Source organism: Antedon mediterranea, chromosome 2, assembly GCF_964355755.1.
Source record: "Antedon mediterranea chromosome 2, ecAntMedi1.1, whole genome shotgun sequence".
NCBI classification, from domain to species: domain Eukaryota; kingdom Metazoa; phylum Echinodermata; class Crinoidea; order Comatulida; family Antedonidae; genus Antedon; species Antedon mediterranea.
The window spans coordinates 34,245,922-34,263,471 of NC_092671.1; the positions used below are offsets into that span (position 1 = coordinate 34,245,922).

The 17,550-nt window shown below is 31.8% G+C and overlaps 1 protein-coding gene across 1 annotated transcript; it reads left to right on the forward strand.

Annotated features, from left to right (window-relative positions):
- The first annotated feature begins 159 nt into the window (after nt 1-159).
- LOC140039404 (uncharacterized) lies at nt 160-12,596 on the forward strand. Its single transcript, XM_072085006.1, has 8 exons — nt 160-182; nt 269-289; nt 2,269-2,286; nt 2,975-2,995; nt 3,413-3,911; nt 9,884-9,929; nt 11,796-11,995; nt 12,369-12,596. The coding sequence occupies exons 1-8, from the start codon at nt 160-162 to the stop codon at nt 12,594-12,596; spliced, it is 1,056 nt and encodes a 351-aa protein (XP_071941107.1).
- The last annotated feature ends 4,954 nt before the right edge of the window (nt 12,597-17,550 follow it).

Below are 17,550 nucleotides of genomic sequence, written 5' to 3' on the forward strand. Positions count from 1 at the left end.
TTACAAAACAATTGAAAAACAATGAAGTATAATGAAATTTAAATTTAATGGTATTTTATAAAATAATTATGGTCAAGACAGACAAAGCATAACAAAATCTAAGTTGCATTTCTACACATCAGAAATTGGGTAGTGAATTCTTTATATTTTTAAAAAAACATGACTACATATAGAATGATCAGGTTTTAAATAATAATAGAGCAGTATATTGCAGAATTAAGACATTAATATTATGTAAGCTTACTATTAAATCTTAATTATTTTACAGAGAACAGAGAAGAAAGAGAGAGTAAGTATAAACATACTATTGCTAATGGTTTGCCATGCTAAAACGTGAAATTGATTACGTAAAACTTTAAAATACACTGTATAATGAAATATAATTTATGAAGGGGCTTGTATTAGGACCAAGACAAAGTATAACAAAATAAAGATTTCATTTCTTACTACTACTACTGCGTCGAGCTTGCTCGGATTCTTTTAACTACTTCTTTCCAGCCGTCTCTATTAATCATTGCTCCTGGTAGCTCTTCAATTTTTTGGCCGGAGTCCGCAACTAGTTGGTCAATTAATGATTTTGGGGGCCTGCCTGGTCTTATTGTCCCATGTGATGGCATCCAGAGCATAAGTTCGCTTATCAGTTCACTTTTGTTGCGGAAAGAGTGTCCAACAAAGCGGACTCTTCTTTCTTTGATAACATCGGTGATCTTGCGAAGATTCCCATATAGCTGAGCGTTCGAGAGGTGCTCTTGCCACGAAACGTTAAGAACGGCTCGTAGCATCCTAGTATATGTTCCGTTTAGAGTGTTTTCAAGTTTCTTAGTTAGGGTCCATGTCGATGACCCGTAGAGAAGGACAGACTCGACTGTGGTCTTAAAGAAATTTTTCTTCATGTTGTTTGAGATGTTGGACTTCCATATGACAGTCAGGCGTTTGAGAGCTGACCAGGCTTTGCTGATACGTATATCAACGTCTTTTGCTGTTGAGGCAATGTTGCTGCCAAGATAGGTGAACTGGTCGACTTGATTGAGAGCGTATCCGGAGCTAGTTTGAATTTGACCTTGACAGTTTACGTTCATACTTTCTGTCTTTTTGGCATTTATGTTGAGGCCGATTGAGGATGCAGCATTTTCAAGGGCGTGTAGGAGGGTTTTTGCTCCAGCGATCGTGTTCGACAACAGGGCTATATCGTCAGCATAATCAGCGTCAGTTACCAATGTCGCAGGGAACCTCTTACTGATTCTTGGCTTCAATTTTAAGCCGTGTTTGTTGAGTGGATCAATAGCCGAGCGGAGAACATAATCAAGACATATGATGAAGATGTAGGGAGCGAGAGTATATCCTTGAAGGACGCCTGCTTTTACCTGAAACGGATCAGTATCACCATCTGGAGAACGAACCAGGGCACTTGAGTTTTTGTACAGCATCATTATGGCATTGACAATCTCAAGTGGAATTTTGTAGACGAGAAGAATTTCACGCATCTTTTCACGATGGACAGAATCGAAGGCTTTTGCGAAATCTACAAAGAGGAGGACTGCAGGAAGATTTTTGTCACGCACTCCCTCAAGTATTCTCCTAATTGTGAGAATCTGGCTGCTTACTGAGCGTCCCTGTCTAAAACCATCATTTCTTACACCTCCAGGAATTGTGTATAAGCCAACTGTATAAACTAACTTAATATATATTTACAAAAACAATATAGTAACCTACTACTTGTAAAATAATAATAAATCAAATGTTTTCAGCCTAAATGCCTCACTTTCAATCAATCAATAATCAACATTTTTATTCCATAATTTAAAAAAACATATACAAATACAATAAAAATGATAGTGGAATGGGATACAAAATAAGCACAAGTGCATTAAACATGTAACCCTAGCTAACTAGAACAAACACTAGTACCAAAAAAACCTAACTTAAATATTTTTATTGATATAATGTTGCTTCAATCTCTGCTTAAACAAACTTAATGTGGGGATTGTTTTATATAATATGTTACATTATTCCAAATATGTGTTCTTGATAAGATATACATTGTTTTAGTTGTGGACAATAGTTTGACCTGTTTCTATATTTGAGTAATTATGGAACGCCTGGCCAAATCATTGATTAAATGATGCTGTTAATAGATTATGTTTATATCTGTGCATCAATATAGCAGCATAGTTGCTAATAAATATTAGAGCTGATAATTTAAACAACTATTTTCATACATTATTTATGTCAACATACTATTGCATTTTTTATTTATTTTTTTTACAGAAAAGTGAGACAGGAAAAGTAAGTAGAATATTGCTTTTACTATCCAATAACATGACCATATAGAATAATCAGGTTTTTTTATAATAATACAGCAGGACATTTTGGGGAGAATTATTAAGACATTAATATTTATGTAAGCTAACTATTAAATCTTAATTATTTTAAAGAGAACAGAGAAGACAGAAAGAGTAAGAATAAACATACTATTGCAAATGGTTTGCCATGCTAATATGTAAAATGTGTTATGCAACATTTTAAATTACAAGTAGTATAATGAAATATAATTGTCAATTACTGTAGTAAATTGTATCTTTAAAATAATTTTCAATTTATTTTTGTTTTAAGTTCATGACATATTTTTAAATCATAATAAAGTCAAGGTTTAGTTTAAATGCACCATTATTGAAAAAAATAATAAGAAAAAAATATAATAACAGGTAAAGTTTAAAAACATTAAGACAATTTATAATTATGTATGTTTAATATAACGTAATGAATATGAATACTTGTTTATCTTATAGAAAATGGGAAAGACTACGAGAGTAAGTATATTTACACGATATAGTAATTTACCATGTGAAATGTGAAATTTGTTACGAAACACTAATGAAATTGATAATGTAGAAGACATTAAAAGTATATATGTTTTACTATTAAGACATAAGGTTTAAATAAATCACTAACAAAACTTAATATTTTTTGACAGAGAAACAAGTAGACTGTTAAAGTAAGTATAAATTATATATTATTTTTAATCTTTTGTCTTTAGACTTTGTGGCCAAGGATTGCCAATAGTAAATTAATCACTGTCCTATCAGATAGTTGGTAATCCCCCTGATGCAGGGCTATTTTGTGAACCAGTTCACCGAGGTAACCCCCTTCTCTTCTCGAAAATGAAGTGGGTTCTAATTGGTAAAAATAATAGGTAAGACATAATTTTTTTAATGCAAAAATCATATAATACGTATAGTAAAATGAATACAATGTAAATGAACATTTTATAATTTAGTTAGACACCAGGTGAAAATGCATACACTTAATGGAGAAAGAGTAATTAATGGGAGACACCAACTAAAGAGAAAACAACCGTAGTAGTAGTAGTTCAAAACAAAAGAAACACACTTTTTCACTTTATTTTTAATAGGGTGAAGTTTTGGTCAGTGACTGATGAACTTTCAAGTGAAATTAAAGTGAATGATTTGCAGATGCTGAAGGTCGCCCTATATGACATAATCAACAACAAAAAGGAATTAAAAGCAGCGTCAGCTAATAGTTTGTTCAGACTATTACATTCAGAGGGTTACGTTGAAATTAGTTGGTTTGTGGAAGTTGATTGTGATCTGCTATTTGAATTATTTGAGTTAACAGGACTTCAAAGACTATCTCAAATATTATCCAAGAACTATCGTAAGCAGAGGCAGACAAATATAATCACAGGCTACAGACGAATGCTAGTTAAACTTGGCAAATCATTAAATACTCAACAAGTTGAAATCCTTGCGAAGCTCTGCAATATTAGAAAAGTTGATTCAAAAAATGCGTGGAATTTAATTAGCAGATTGACTCAAGGCAAAATTGAAGACACTATAGAATCGTTGACGGCATTTGAAGCTCTTCTGAAAGACAAACAAGATTTGAATCATGTAGGCCTACTTACTATTGTAAAATCATTTGGTAAGTATATCTTTTTTAGCAGCATCGTTCTATTTCAATCAGAATATCTTACTCTGGGCCAACTTTTAAACGCAAAATGTTCTGGTTTTTTTTTTATGAATGTCTTTAATATAAAAAAACTGAAACAGTCATGATATCATAAATGAAATTTTACACAATTCATTTCTAACCTGGCTCTAGTCTTACAATATAATTACAATTGTAATATTTGTTTTGATTTTAGAAAAAAACTATAATACGCCCAATAATATTTTTTTTTTCAGTGCAACAGAAAAAACTGAATGATGGTAAGAATAGTAACTAAGCAGTAAATGTAATATTCAATATTGATCTAATGAAAATAGTGTCTGATATGTTTCTTATATTTTGTAAATCGTTTATTTCGAATTAATAATTATTTATTTTTACACCATGTTCCTTGACTGCATGTTATATTCTCCTTCACTAAAAGTCATCTTATTCTAGAAACTCTCTGTCTAATATCATACATGTACTGCATATCTAAAAAATCCGAAACCACACACATGTAATTCCTAACCAAGTAGTGCATGTGTATTTACATAATGTATGTCTTTTAAACATAATAATAGTTCCTCTTGAGGTGTTGGCAAGAAGGCAGGAGGCTAATGATGCATTTCTTGATGCCATACAAGAAGGAAGTAAATCTATATACCAAACACGTCTAATGCTTGTAGGACAAGAGCGTGTTGGTAAAACCAGTTTAACCAAAGCACTCACTTGTCAACCGTAAGTAGGCCAAAATCCAGAACAACAAGAACAATAGTTACATTAACAATTATTTTTAATTAATTATAGATTTATTTTAAAACAGAGCCTGCGTATTTAAGAACAATAGTTACATTAACAATTATTTTTAATTGATTATAGATTTATTTTAAAACAGATATGTTTCTTAAAATAATACATTGAAGGTTCATAGGAACACCTACGAAATTGGGCAAAGATCATTAACGCTTGATGCATGACCAACCTTCGGGACTAGTACAATGGTAGCAATCTTCCATTTTTTGGCAAATATTTCCTTTACGTAATGCAGTGTCTCTTAGTAAAATGAGAAGCTAATTCAGTGTAATTTGATTTTTAGTTTATGTTACTCAGTTCATCATTCGTAACAAGTGGTACATATAAGTGTTGGCTTCATTATAAAAACTAGATGGTACGCTCGCTTCGCTCGCGTACCATCTAGGTCGTGCCCACAGATGGTTCTCGAATACATAATAATTTCAGCGTTAAAAAACTGGCAATTTCAAATGTACGTACCGCAGGACAATAATACATGTCGTGTACAGGAACGAATAAATAGACACTGTGATTTATGTACTCAACTAAAATTAGCACCCTATTACTTCCAAAAGAGAAACTTGTCACAAAATAAGACCAATTGTTTAAGTCAAATTTAAACAAACTTAATTTGTGTTTTGTATGTAACATTAGGGTTGAGGGATGGGGAAGAGGATGGGTGCAAAGAGGAACAATGTTAAAATATATTCTTTATCCATTTAGTAACGAAATATTAATTGCTTTCATGTTTTACAAATAATATACCACTAAACACAGTAAAACATTGCGATGTAATACTTTGTTGAACTATCACCGTCCTAGTCGATTGAAATAGTACAGCACATGTAACGATACATCACTACGACGTGTATATGTTTATAATATAATGTAAAACAATTTGTGAAAACCACCTCTATTCGGGGAAAATCATAAATTTGATTTAATCGTCAATAAATATTAAATTATCTAACTCAACTTAATTAGTAGGCCTAATGGTTTTCAATTGTTTCTTAGAGCCAATTCATACTTAAGTTGGTTCCTACCCTACCCACCAAAGTTGTTCTGCGTTTAGGGCATGTGATGTACCGTAGGCCTATTCTCTACTGGTTTTACAACGCTACTCATGCCAGTGAGGGAAAGGTGATGATGTGGGTGGTTTAACTGCAATAATAAAGATTTGTACATAATATACGGCAAGTGAAAACGCTAGCTCTCATTATCCGTTTAAAAAAAAATTATATCCAACCTCTGCAGCACAGATTGAAAACAAAAATGGATCGAATTTCGAGTATACAGTACTGTACTTGCCTTTACGACGCCTGAGGGAATAGACACTTGTGAAACAGAGATTGGAATGTTCCATTCATCGCAAATCAATACATTTGTATAATCGTATATTAAATCTATCAAAATAGTATTTTTTAAAGAAAATCGGCCTGTCTTCAACATTATGATGCTGTACTCTAGCTGTTCAACCAGTTTTCAGCTATTAAAAACCATTATCGTAGGAGGAGATAGGAAAATGCGAAGCCTCCTCGTATTATTGTGGCGGGTATTTTTCAAGATGGACATCCATTAGACAGTGTATACCACGATCGGAAAACACCCCTATTTGGGGCAAATCGTTGAACCTAAATTCGTTTTAATCGTCAATAACTAATTACCTAACTCAATTTAATTAGTAAACAGGGTTACATCAGATGGTTAAAATCAGTACCGAAAGTACGAACCAACTTTATATACCATCGAGTAGAAATTCTAGAAATAAACCGAGATTTACCGAATTTTGCCCTTACGTAAATTTATATATAGATTAAATGATTTAAGTAATAACAATCCATCTGATTACACAAAATTAAAAGCTTGTATAAAGGTCACGGAGTTAGACCTAATAGGCCAAATATGTTAACAGCGTGTTCTTTTCCTACACTGTATATTTTAAATATTTTGAATGACTTTTGTATTGCTTGAAATAATATGTTAAAAGTTTGTGTCATAAAATGTGTTTAAGTTGTGATATGTAGTAGAATGTGTTTCAGATATAATACCACTTGTAACATTTATTTAGATTTGATGCTACTGAGGAAGTGACTGATGAAATTGAAGCATCATTGTCATGCACAATTAGTGTTAAGCATACTACTAACTGGAAACCAAGTCAAATTAAAGGTATAGTACATTCACATTCAGAAATAAATATCTTAAATTAAAAATTGAAATTCCAAATAAGAAGTACGGATATGAATATCCTCATTCATCCAAGTAGTATTAATTTTAGAAAGATATCAATCTAATCATTCAACCTAAGTCGTGAAACACTGTTTACTAAACAAGTAAGTGTAGTGGATTAAGGAAGTTTCAAAGGGTAATCATTACTGTAGGTAAACAATATTTGTATTTTTTATTTTTTTTATTTAAAAACATATTTATACATACTAATGTAAATGTAATGCTTAACTTAATAAAGTAATGAGGTTCGGTTAGGTTTGCAATATGGTCCTGTTCGTATAATAAAAATAAAATAGAAAATGAAAATTATAAAAATGAATCTTCTATTCAACTATACTGTAAAACTATAATAGAAAGTTGTATTGTGTTTCAAACCATTGCACCTGAAACACTTAGTGAACTATTCATGAGCATTCATTTAGTTGTTAAGGAGGATTAATGTTGAGATTTTCCTAAAAGATCCATGTCAAAAACCATTTCAATGTTATTATTTACATGTATATATTTTGTCCATTTTAACACGCTATAGCATAACCTCTGAGTTTTTTTTTTATAATTTGTTTAAAAATGTGCAGCTTCTGTAACCTCAGTAGTTTCTCAAAACATAATACAGAATTGGGTTGTACGTTTATAGAGTAAATTTAAAAACGTTTTCCTGAGTGTCTCAGCTAATTTTGTATTTAATTGGCGTATAATAATGAGCATTCCAGTTTCACGGATTTGAATTCCTTAACTACTTGATTCATGTCACATGGGCATTCAGAGATACAGAAGAGCGTAAAGTAACTAGGTAACCATTCATAATGACAATGTATGCAAAGATTTGCATTGCTTATATTCGCAGCAAAGAATGAAGTACGACAAGAATATATAAGAGCTCTTGCAGAAAAAATCGTAACTGACATTTTGAAGGATAAACGAGAGAATCAACATGAGGTTAGAACAATGTGATTACGATTATTAAATGTAAACAATGCTTGTATCATTATGTTATCTGTTGTATTTATGCTAATTATTGTTAAAATATGCCATTGTTTGCAATATTATACAGAAGTTAATGCACCATGGAAATGCAAAACAAGAAAATAAAGAAGTTGGCAGTGTTGCTGAGCCAGAGGAAGATAATCCAATAACGTATTTAACTTCCTCACATGAAGGTATGAAAACTCGATTAATACAATACCATGTTTTAAAGTCCATCTGGTTACATATATTGAAGAACAAAGAAATAACAACATTTACGATGGTTGGCAGCAACACACAAAACTGTTGGTAGGTAGAATTGCAATACGGATTTTGAATTTTATCCTTACTGGGAGTCCTTATTATTAATAGTCTGTCTTGTAGTACTTGATTTTATTCTGGTAGGATTGTATTTAAATTATTATTGCATGTTGTTGTTGCTGCTGCTGTTTGTTTTTTTTTTGCTGTTTTTTGTTATTGTTTTCTTTGGCGTTGTCACTAACCAATTGTAAAGAGTTATAACTATTTTTCCAAATATTATTTCTCATTTCTCATACGATATTTATTAAATATTAATTTACAAATAAATTGTTTCAAATAGTTAATAATTTGTGCAGGCATTAAACACATCCATACATAACATTTAAATTTCTATTAGAGAGCACAAGTAAAACATTGAAAGAAAGAGTGGTAAGAGCAGTTAGAGAAACATAAAGAAGGATTTTGACAATGAAAAGAAAGAAGGGAGAACAACATCAGGTCTGTATGCCTTCATTTTTAGTCGCGTGCAACGCGACTCTACAGCTCAATATGTCGGTCGGTTGGTCGGTCGGTCGGTTGGTTGGTCGACACTAACTTGTATATGGCCTTGTCTTGATATCAGTTTCATCTAGCTAAGTCAATATATTACTTATGGCCAGGACTCGATGTGGTTATGTTTTTCACAATGCGCAATCAAAAATTACGCGGTCTACGCACGATTTAATGAAATCACGTTTGTAATCATATCTTCACAAACATGAATCACAATTAAATAAAAGTTGGTACTCATAAATTTCAGATCATATTTCATTATCATCATAATTTTGACAATACAATTACGTGCGTAGCGCATATAACGCACGCGTACGCGCGCTTAAAATTTTTCAAAATTGTCAAATTTATTTTCGATAAAATTAGAGTACGTTTCAGGCAATTTTAAGCGTTTAAAACATTGCAATGAGTGCGCAGATTTTTGCACTCGCACTGCACGTAAAACGTTAATACGCACTCTTTTTCCCTATTTGATTCACTTTTCAAACTAGAAATTACGTTATACGAGCACGTCAAAGTGACAGGCTACGCACGTGTAAATTAAAAAAATATAAATGTTTTTAAACATTTTCCACATTTTTAAACATGTTTAGCAATTTCGGTCGGCCGATTGGTTGGTCAGTCGGTGAACACTAACATGAGCAAGCAACTACAGCCATGTATATGGCCTTGTTTATTAACAGTTTCAGTTTATTTAAACATTATATAAACAAGTTGAACTTTCAATTAACCAATTGAGTACTTGATAATTAGTTTATCGAAAGTTAAAATGGTTTATACAATATTATTTTGAAACCAGATGAAATTTTTCGAGAATTTAAAAATTGTTCAGATTAAGGGTTTAGACAGAACAAATACTTTAAAAAATATAATAAAAATTAAATTGTTTTGTATCAGTTTTAGGTGTCAACTTGCACCTAAAAACATTGCTGCTTGAAACAGCTTAGCCTTCAAATTCCACATCATGTCAATGCAACATTATATATTATTATATACTGTTTTATTAATCAGGGTATATACTAATGCATACTTTAAACATTATTATTTCATTTTGTAACAGGTTATTTTGCTTATTTTGTCATCTTTGCCCTTTTTACTTGTACTGTATATTACTATATTGATTTTTGTTATACAGAAATCAAGAGAAATTGTAAGAAAGAAACAGGAAGATGATAAATTTGGTAAGGTGTAATGGAATGTGCAATGTATGGCTTCATTAAGTTGTTGCTTTTTGTATTTTCTATATCTTGATTTTGGTTACAAAAAAAAGGAATAGTAAAAAATAGGTATGATTTATTGGAATTATACATTACTACTAGATGGTACACGAGAGAAGCGAGCGTACCCACAGATGGTTTTTTATATTTAAACTCCTGTAAACAAACCCAATTTGTGTTTTTGTATGTAACATTAGGGTTGAGGGATGGGGAAGAGGACGTTTACAAAGAAGAAAAATGTTTAAATATATTCTTTATCCACACTCAGTAATGAAATATTGTTTTCATGTTTTATAGGCCTATAAGTAATATACCACTAAATACAGTAAAACATTTGCGCTTTAATACTTTGTTAAAACTGTCACTATCATAGTCGATTGAAAAGTACATGTAACGATGCACCACTTCGACGTTTATATTTTTTGTAATAATTAATTAATACAAACGTTCAGAAGCAACTGTAAGTAATACAGTTTATTTGTATATCATGCGTCTATAATCTAATAGTGTATACCATGATCGGAAAACATCCATATTTGGGGCAACCCGTTGAACCTAAATTCGTTTTAATTGTCAATAACTAATTATCTAACTCAATTTATTTAGTAAACAGGGTTACATCAGGTGGTTAAAATCAGTACCGAAAGTATGAGCCAACTTTATATACCATCGAGTAAACATTCTAGAAGTAAGGCGCGATTTACCGAATATTTCCCTTACGTAAATTTAACTCGTTGAATATTATACAGATATTGACTGCTTAGAGGTTAAATATAAGATTTGACATCCCCGAGGGAATGATATTAAGTTCGAGGGAATATATATTTCCCGAAGCGCCAGCTGAGGGAAATATATATTCCCCGAGAACTTAATATCATTCCCGAGGGGATGTCAAATCATATATTTAACCGATATAAAAGGCAATATCTGTTATATTATACAGTATAGCCAAGAACAAGTCTGCTGGGTTGGGTGAAGCTAGGCTAGGCCTCCTATATTTCTATTGTATTTAAACAAGCCTGCCTAGACACCTTACCTTGCGAAGAATAATATATTGATAATTACTAATTAATGATTCCTTGGCAATAAAATATTCACTTAGGCCTAGGTCGTTTAAATTAACAGAAGCATTTCCATCAATAAGCTTATTAATAATAATATTATAATCAGGTAGGCCGAATAAATAATTCGTCTTCTTAATTCTTCGAGGAGCCGAACCACCGGATGTTCAGCGCGTACTAGTTACTAGGTTACTACACCGTGAGTATTGACCAATCACAAACGGTGTTTCATCACATTTAGGGTGGACTAATAACAAATGAGGGCGCTATGTATGCATAGCTTAAATAGTTTAGAAGATTAATTTCTTCAAGCAAGTTCAGTGGCGCAGCGGTTGAAGCGTTGTCTTGCGATGGAGTGACAATTCCACCCAAGTTCAAGATCGAGTAGATGACTTTTGTTTATTTATCGGCAACGCGAGTGTTGGCACACGAAAATTACACAGTCAATATCATCGTACTCGAGAATCTATATGTTTAATGACAGGGGACACGATAATTACGCGAAAATTACACAGTCAATATCATCGTTCTCGAGGATATATACGATTTACGATCCTCGCAGCGGTAGTAATGTGATGCAGTTTCAACCAATCACGTTAGCGTATTTACATAGGCTATGTAATATAATATTATATCAAGTGTATACATATCAGTAAAACGTTCATGTCGGCAAGTTATAGGTAAAATAATATGGGCGTTTAGTCTATACGATAGTGAAAGACATTCCGTTTCGAAAAAGCTGTATTTATTTATTCTTTACATTAAACAGCACTTAGTGCATCTTCACAAATGACGCATGATACTCAAGAAGATGTTACTGAACTGGTTGTAGACATGCTTGAAGAAAAGAGAAGATCTGCAGAAAAAAACGTGTTGAAAGAGAGTAAAGATTTACAGGAGACAATTGATGATCTGACTCTGAGCATTTGGGATTTTGCTGGACAAGATCTTTATTACATTACTCATCAGGTACTATAGTAATAGACCATTTTAATATGTGTTCTTCACATTATTAGACATAATTTTAGATCTAGTTGACAAGAGATAACCATTCTTATTACAATAAAGAACTAAAAAACAAACAATATAAATGTAAAGGTTGATATCTATACTATCGTGTAATAACTTATAATATGTAAACAATAATAAGTATTGTCTGGTCTGGCAATTTAAACATAACAGAATATAAAAACTAAAGGTCGTCGTATACTATGGCTGATTAGCCTAAAGTCGATAATTGACTCAAATGATCAAACGTATTCAACTTTTTTTTTAAATGACACAAATTTATCAAAAAGATATCATTATTTGAAAACCATATGAACGCCACTTGGTGTTCAAGTACTATGCCATCGATAACAGTGTCAGGTCACCATTGGATAAGTCTATTTTTGAGCTTAGAGATAACATCACAGAGGTAGCTAAGAATGAACCGTATATGGGCGAGAAGATGCCATTGAAGTGGTTACATTTCTTGCATGAAATTGAAAAATTACGTGCACAGAATGAGCACTCAGTTACCTTCAAACAGGCAAGTATACTACCTCTGTATATCATATCATTCAAATGAAAGATGCATTAACATGTAGAAGAAGAACAACACATTTGGAATTTTCGATTATAAATGCAAAATGCTTTTTTCATCAAAACAAACATTAAATAAAAGAATGGTAAATTCAGCACAAAATATATGTCAATTACAGTATATGTGAGTGGTGTACGTTAAAACAGTTCAATATTACATGTATACCGCATACATTAATACAAAATCAAAGTGAGAACAGAGAAAGAAAAGACAACAGTAGGTATACCATTTAGGATTGTTGCCAACAATAAAACAATTTAGCTTTTTTCAGTTCTTTTAATATAACTATTGTAAAGCTTTTTTGTGTCCAAGTGTGATGATTTTTGTATTTTTTTTTCATTTTTCTACTTATTGTTCATATTTATATATTACTAATCAATTTTTTTTATCTTATACTTTTGTACTTATTTCATTCTATTGACCTTTTTTTCAAATGTCAGGTAACCAAACTAGCTTCCAAGTGTCATATCACTAAACAGGATCAATTGTTTGCTATGTTGCATTTTCATCATGACCTTGGAAACATTGTTTACTACGGAGAACGAGACACACCAGATTGCGCCCTCAATGACATTATCATTATAATACCGCAATGGTTGATTTTCATTTTCAAACTAGTTATCACAGTTAAAGATCCTTCAAAACAAGTATGAAATTTAGTTCAATTTTTTTTTTTCTGTGTTTCAAGTACAGATATTGGTGTGTTGTTTCAGTGCAACATGCATTTGATCATATGTTTTTAGCGTGGTAGTATTTCATTAGTTAACAATTAAAAATAACTATTTCAAACTAATTGTCAGCATTTTTTGCAGTTAATAGATATATATTTACAGACCATGCCTATTGATTTTTTAAAAAAATTGTATTTATATTTTATCAATATCTTGTTATCTTTATTTTCAATATGGTTCAAAATATTAAATAGGACGACCACTGTTATTTTACCAAGTATTTCCCTCAGAAACTGAGCACTTAAGTGTATTTTTTTAGTATGCAGAGCTTAGAAGCTCTTGGAGAAAACTTGACGAAGAGGGTCTCCTGGAAGAGAGATTACTTAGACGTATGTGGGAAGAATTTCTTGAGATATTCGAAGCATTGTTAGAGCTGATGCAGAAATTTGACTTACTATGTGTCAAGACTCCATCTACTCAGGTAAAGACAGGTTGATAGCAGTTAGTATCAAATTGATGTTTCCGGTTGTTTCTGTATCAATTTACATAATTGTTTGAAATCGCCCAACCAGTATCTGAGCAATATTGTAAACCTTTCGTTAGTCTCCTCATAGTTAATTTTAACAAAAATTAATTTCATTATTTGAAATTGTTACAAAAGATAACAAGTGTTGAAGGCAATCGTCTCTTTTATGTGCCATCACTGCTGAAGAAGGATGAAGGTGACGAAATGGTATCACTTGATAAACTGACAAAGTCAATGAATACTGCGGTATTTTACGTTGACTTTGATGGTTTCCTACCTGAAGGACTGTACTATCGACTCGTAGTAAGAATCGTGCATTGGTCACAACAGAGGTCACATGATGAGAGATATGATCCTAGACTCTTTTACCAGCAGGTGAAAGTATACATTGATCTAAATCATGATGCAATCATCAGGATCCTACCTGAAAGAAGATCTTGTATTCAGGTAGGCTAGGAGTGTTTGCAGCAAGTGTATTACAAGTATGCCCTTAAAATCCTAAAGGTCAAATTTTCAATACTAAGTCCAAGAATTATCTTTCCATAATCATGACATTTGTTTGATAAAACAACTTTCATTCTGAGGCACAATTGTTTTGTTAACCAAAAAAAGTTCCCATATAAGTATTAAACATGAAAAATGAAAATTAATAAATCAGACTTTGAATACCTCTTGTTTTAATCAAGTTAATCACTTCCATAGAAATTTAAAAACACCAGAAAATTAATGTTTCAGTTATAAAAAGATACATTAAACGGTTAAATCAAACCAAAAACCCACTGTCTGGCAGACAATTTGACTATTTGTTGTTTTAAACTACAGTTAAAATAATTTGTTTTAGGGCCAATTTTTTGACAAAATGAAAAAATATTACGTGTCATTAAAATGGCTTATTCAACAAAAAAAATTAAACAAAATTTTCAGGGAACAATTTATTATTATTATTATTAGTGTTATTATTATTATTATTTATTTTTAATTTAAATGTTTAAACAAATCCTGAATATAAAATTGTTATTACAATCAAGTAAATTTGTTTTTATTCTATTACACTGTAGGTGGTTATTTACAGACTTAAAGTTGACGATGATAAAGAGCTTGAACCATCACCGCGTGTATGCAAAGAGGTGAGTGATGAATGTTGTATTCCAACTTCTTCAATATGGTGAGAGAGTATCTATATATAAATTATGGTTAATTCCATAGGCGAGCCCAGTGGAAAAGCTTCGGGACAAATCTCCGCCTTGGATACCCACCTTATCTATCTCAGATGTACCGCAAAACGTAGATTTGATAACATTAGTTCACTATTACGATATTGTCCATTTCTATCTTAGGAAGATATTATAAAGAGTTTTATAACAAACTTTATTATTTCATCGGTAGATTTTTAACTCTACGCGCGGTAGAAGTCATTTCCTGGTTCACGGTAAGGTGTAAACTTCGGTTTAATACCTTTAGTAGAGCCTCTTTTTTTGATTTAGGTATCATTAACACATGGAACTCATTACCCTTTCACATTGTTTCAAGCCCAACACTTAACACTTTCAAGCAAAAATATGACACACACATGAGCAGTATGAGAGGAGGCAGCCTCTACGAGTAAATACAGTTTGACATTATCCCGAAAGAAACTTCCCAGATTACACGCATATTGGTCTTGTGACGCATTAGTGATAAATTAAATGTATCCTGATGTTATGGCTAGGTTATACAAAAAATGCATGCTGTGACAGGCACAGCAGATCTCAAGCCATGTTTAAGTACATAAATAGAATCGAGTAAAATGAATTAAGTAGTGACCAAAAATGTGTTACTGATTATAGATGATACAGCTTCTCAAGAAAAACTTAAAGGACATTTGCCAAAAATGGATAAAACATGTTGCTTTTAACTTCTGTGTTCTATCCACCAATCGTTTGGAGAAGGTCCTCTTGCACAACCTTGATGACTGCCTAAAGTCAACTGGATGTCGACATCATGATCGAATGGATAATTCCAAAATTAGGCGTTTGTTTGGAGAGGAAATTTCAGGTACTGCTTAAAATCACTCTTAAAACAAAAATATTTTAAAATACCTGTAGGGCAAAACGCCATCCGGAAAATATCCATGACTTTCTATTACATGTCGAGGCTAAATACAGAATTAAACGTCCAAGTTAAAGTATAGTATCTTTTTTTTTAAACGTTTAAGCAGCAATCTTTTAAACTTTTTACCTTTAAATCAATTATGATGGGGCTGCAGTCATAAATTATGTCAAGGGTTAAAACAATCTCATAAATAGAATAAAAAGCTTGGTTTTATAACAGGAAACATTTCTTTTAGTCTGCCAAGCCACTGATGCTCAAGAAACCTCAAAAGTTCCAGGATTTCTGCGATATCTCATTGGCGTCTATAAAGACATCCCGTCACCATTCCTGCCATTTGAAATCATGACAGAGGTTTGTGTTCTCCTTGATCCTCCACACCCACGGGCTAATGACTGGCGTAGTGTAGCATGTAAGGTTGGCTATGATCATTATATCAACTACTTGATGGACATGATGAAAAGTCCTACTATGGCTGTAATGCATGGATGTTATGAGAAAGGTTGGTCATTGGAAGACTTCGAAAAGTGTATGATTGACATACAACGTCATGATGTTGCAAGTTTGATCAATGAATATCTTTCTACTAAAGAGGAATGAACATGCATAACAAACCAGAATGCTCTTTATCGATATGATTTTTCAGACTAATTTTATATTTTAGAACAATTACAGTATTGGTAAGAAGTCAGACATAATGACATGAAGAAGATATTAATAAGATAACTAAAAATAATAACAAATAGCAACAACCTAAAAACATGTTATCATTTGCATGATCATGTGATATATTTTCATTGAATTTGTTTAGACTTTTGGGGACCATATGCAAATGGGGAACCAGTTGTTTTTTTCATTATTGTTTTTATTTTCTACACTATGTGGTTAGCTGTGTTGGTTTAGTTTAAAATGATATTATAATTATGTCATTTTCAATTGTATTCTTTTTTAAATATGCATTTGAAAGGTGAAATTGGTATAAACTTGTAACAGTAATTACTTTATCGGTAAGTTGTTCCACATTATTTTATATGTGACATAACATAACCATTTATTATGTTGAGGTTTTTGTGTTTTGTAATAAATAGGAATTTATTCCATGACATACTGTACGTACGTACTGTTTATTTTTTGGACTATTAAATTATTTGCACTTATCTCCTAAACTTCACATGGTTTTTTTGCACCTCAGAATTTATTTTTTCTGTGTATATTGTGTAGCAAGATGCAAGAGAATTTACATATTATTTTATCATATTTCTAGTACTAATCACAAGTTTAATTAAATAGTATAGTAGTATAATAATCAATGTATCCTTAAAACTCTTTGCAAAGTGTATTTATTTACATTTGAACAATGCATATTATAGTATTTCTTCATCTGCAATGATGCCACATATTTGGTGGTTTTTTTTTGTATGAATGTTTGTAGTTAAGTTGCACTAAATTTAGTCTTTCATTTACGTATTTATCGTTTTTAAAAAATCCATTAATGTATGATATAATTGGTAGAAAAATATTACCCTTGAAACTGATGTAATGTTGTTGTTGAGAGTCTGACGGATTCGAGTCTGACCTGCTTCCCGTTTTAAGATATTAATGACACCAACATCCAGAAGTTAACAAGTTTCCTTTGATTTCTTGATATTAACCA

Coding starts and splice junctions, on each gene's coding strand:
- LOC140039404 (XM_072085006.1), top strand. CDS start 160: ATGACTACATATAGAATGATCAG. Junction 2,996..3,412: donor GAAACAAGTAGACTGTTAAA/GTAAGTATAAAT, acceptor TATTTTTAATAG/GGTGAAGTTTTGGTCAGTGA. Junction 3,912..9,883: donor ACAAACAAGATTTGAATCAT/GTAGGCCTACTT, acceptor TTTGTTATACAG/AAATCAAGAGAAATTGTAAG.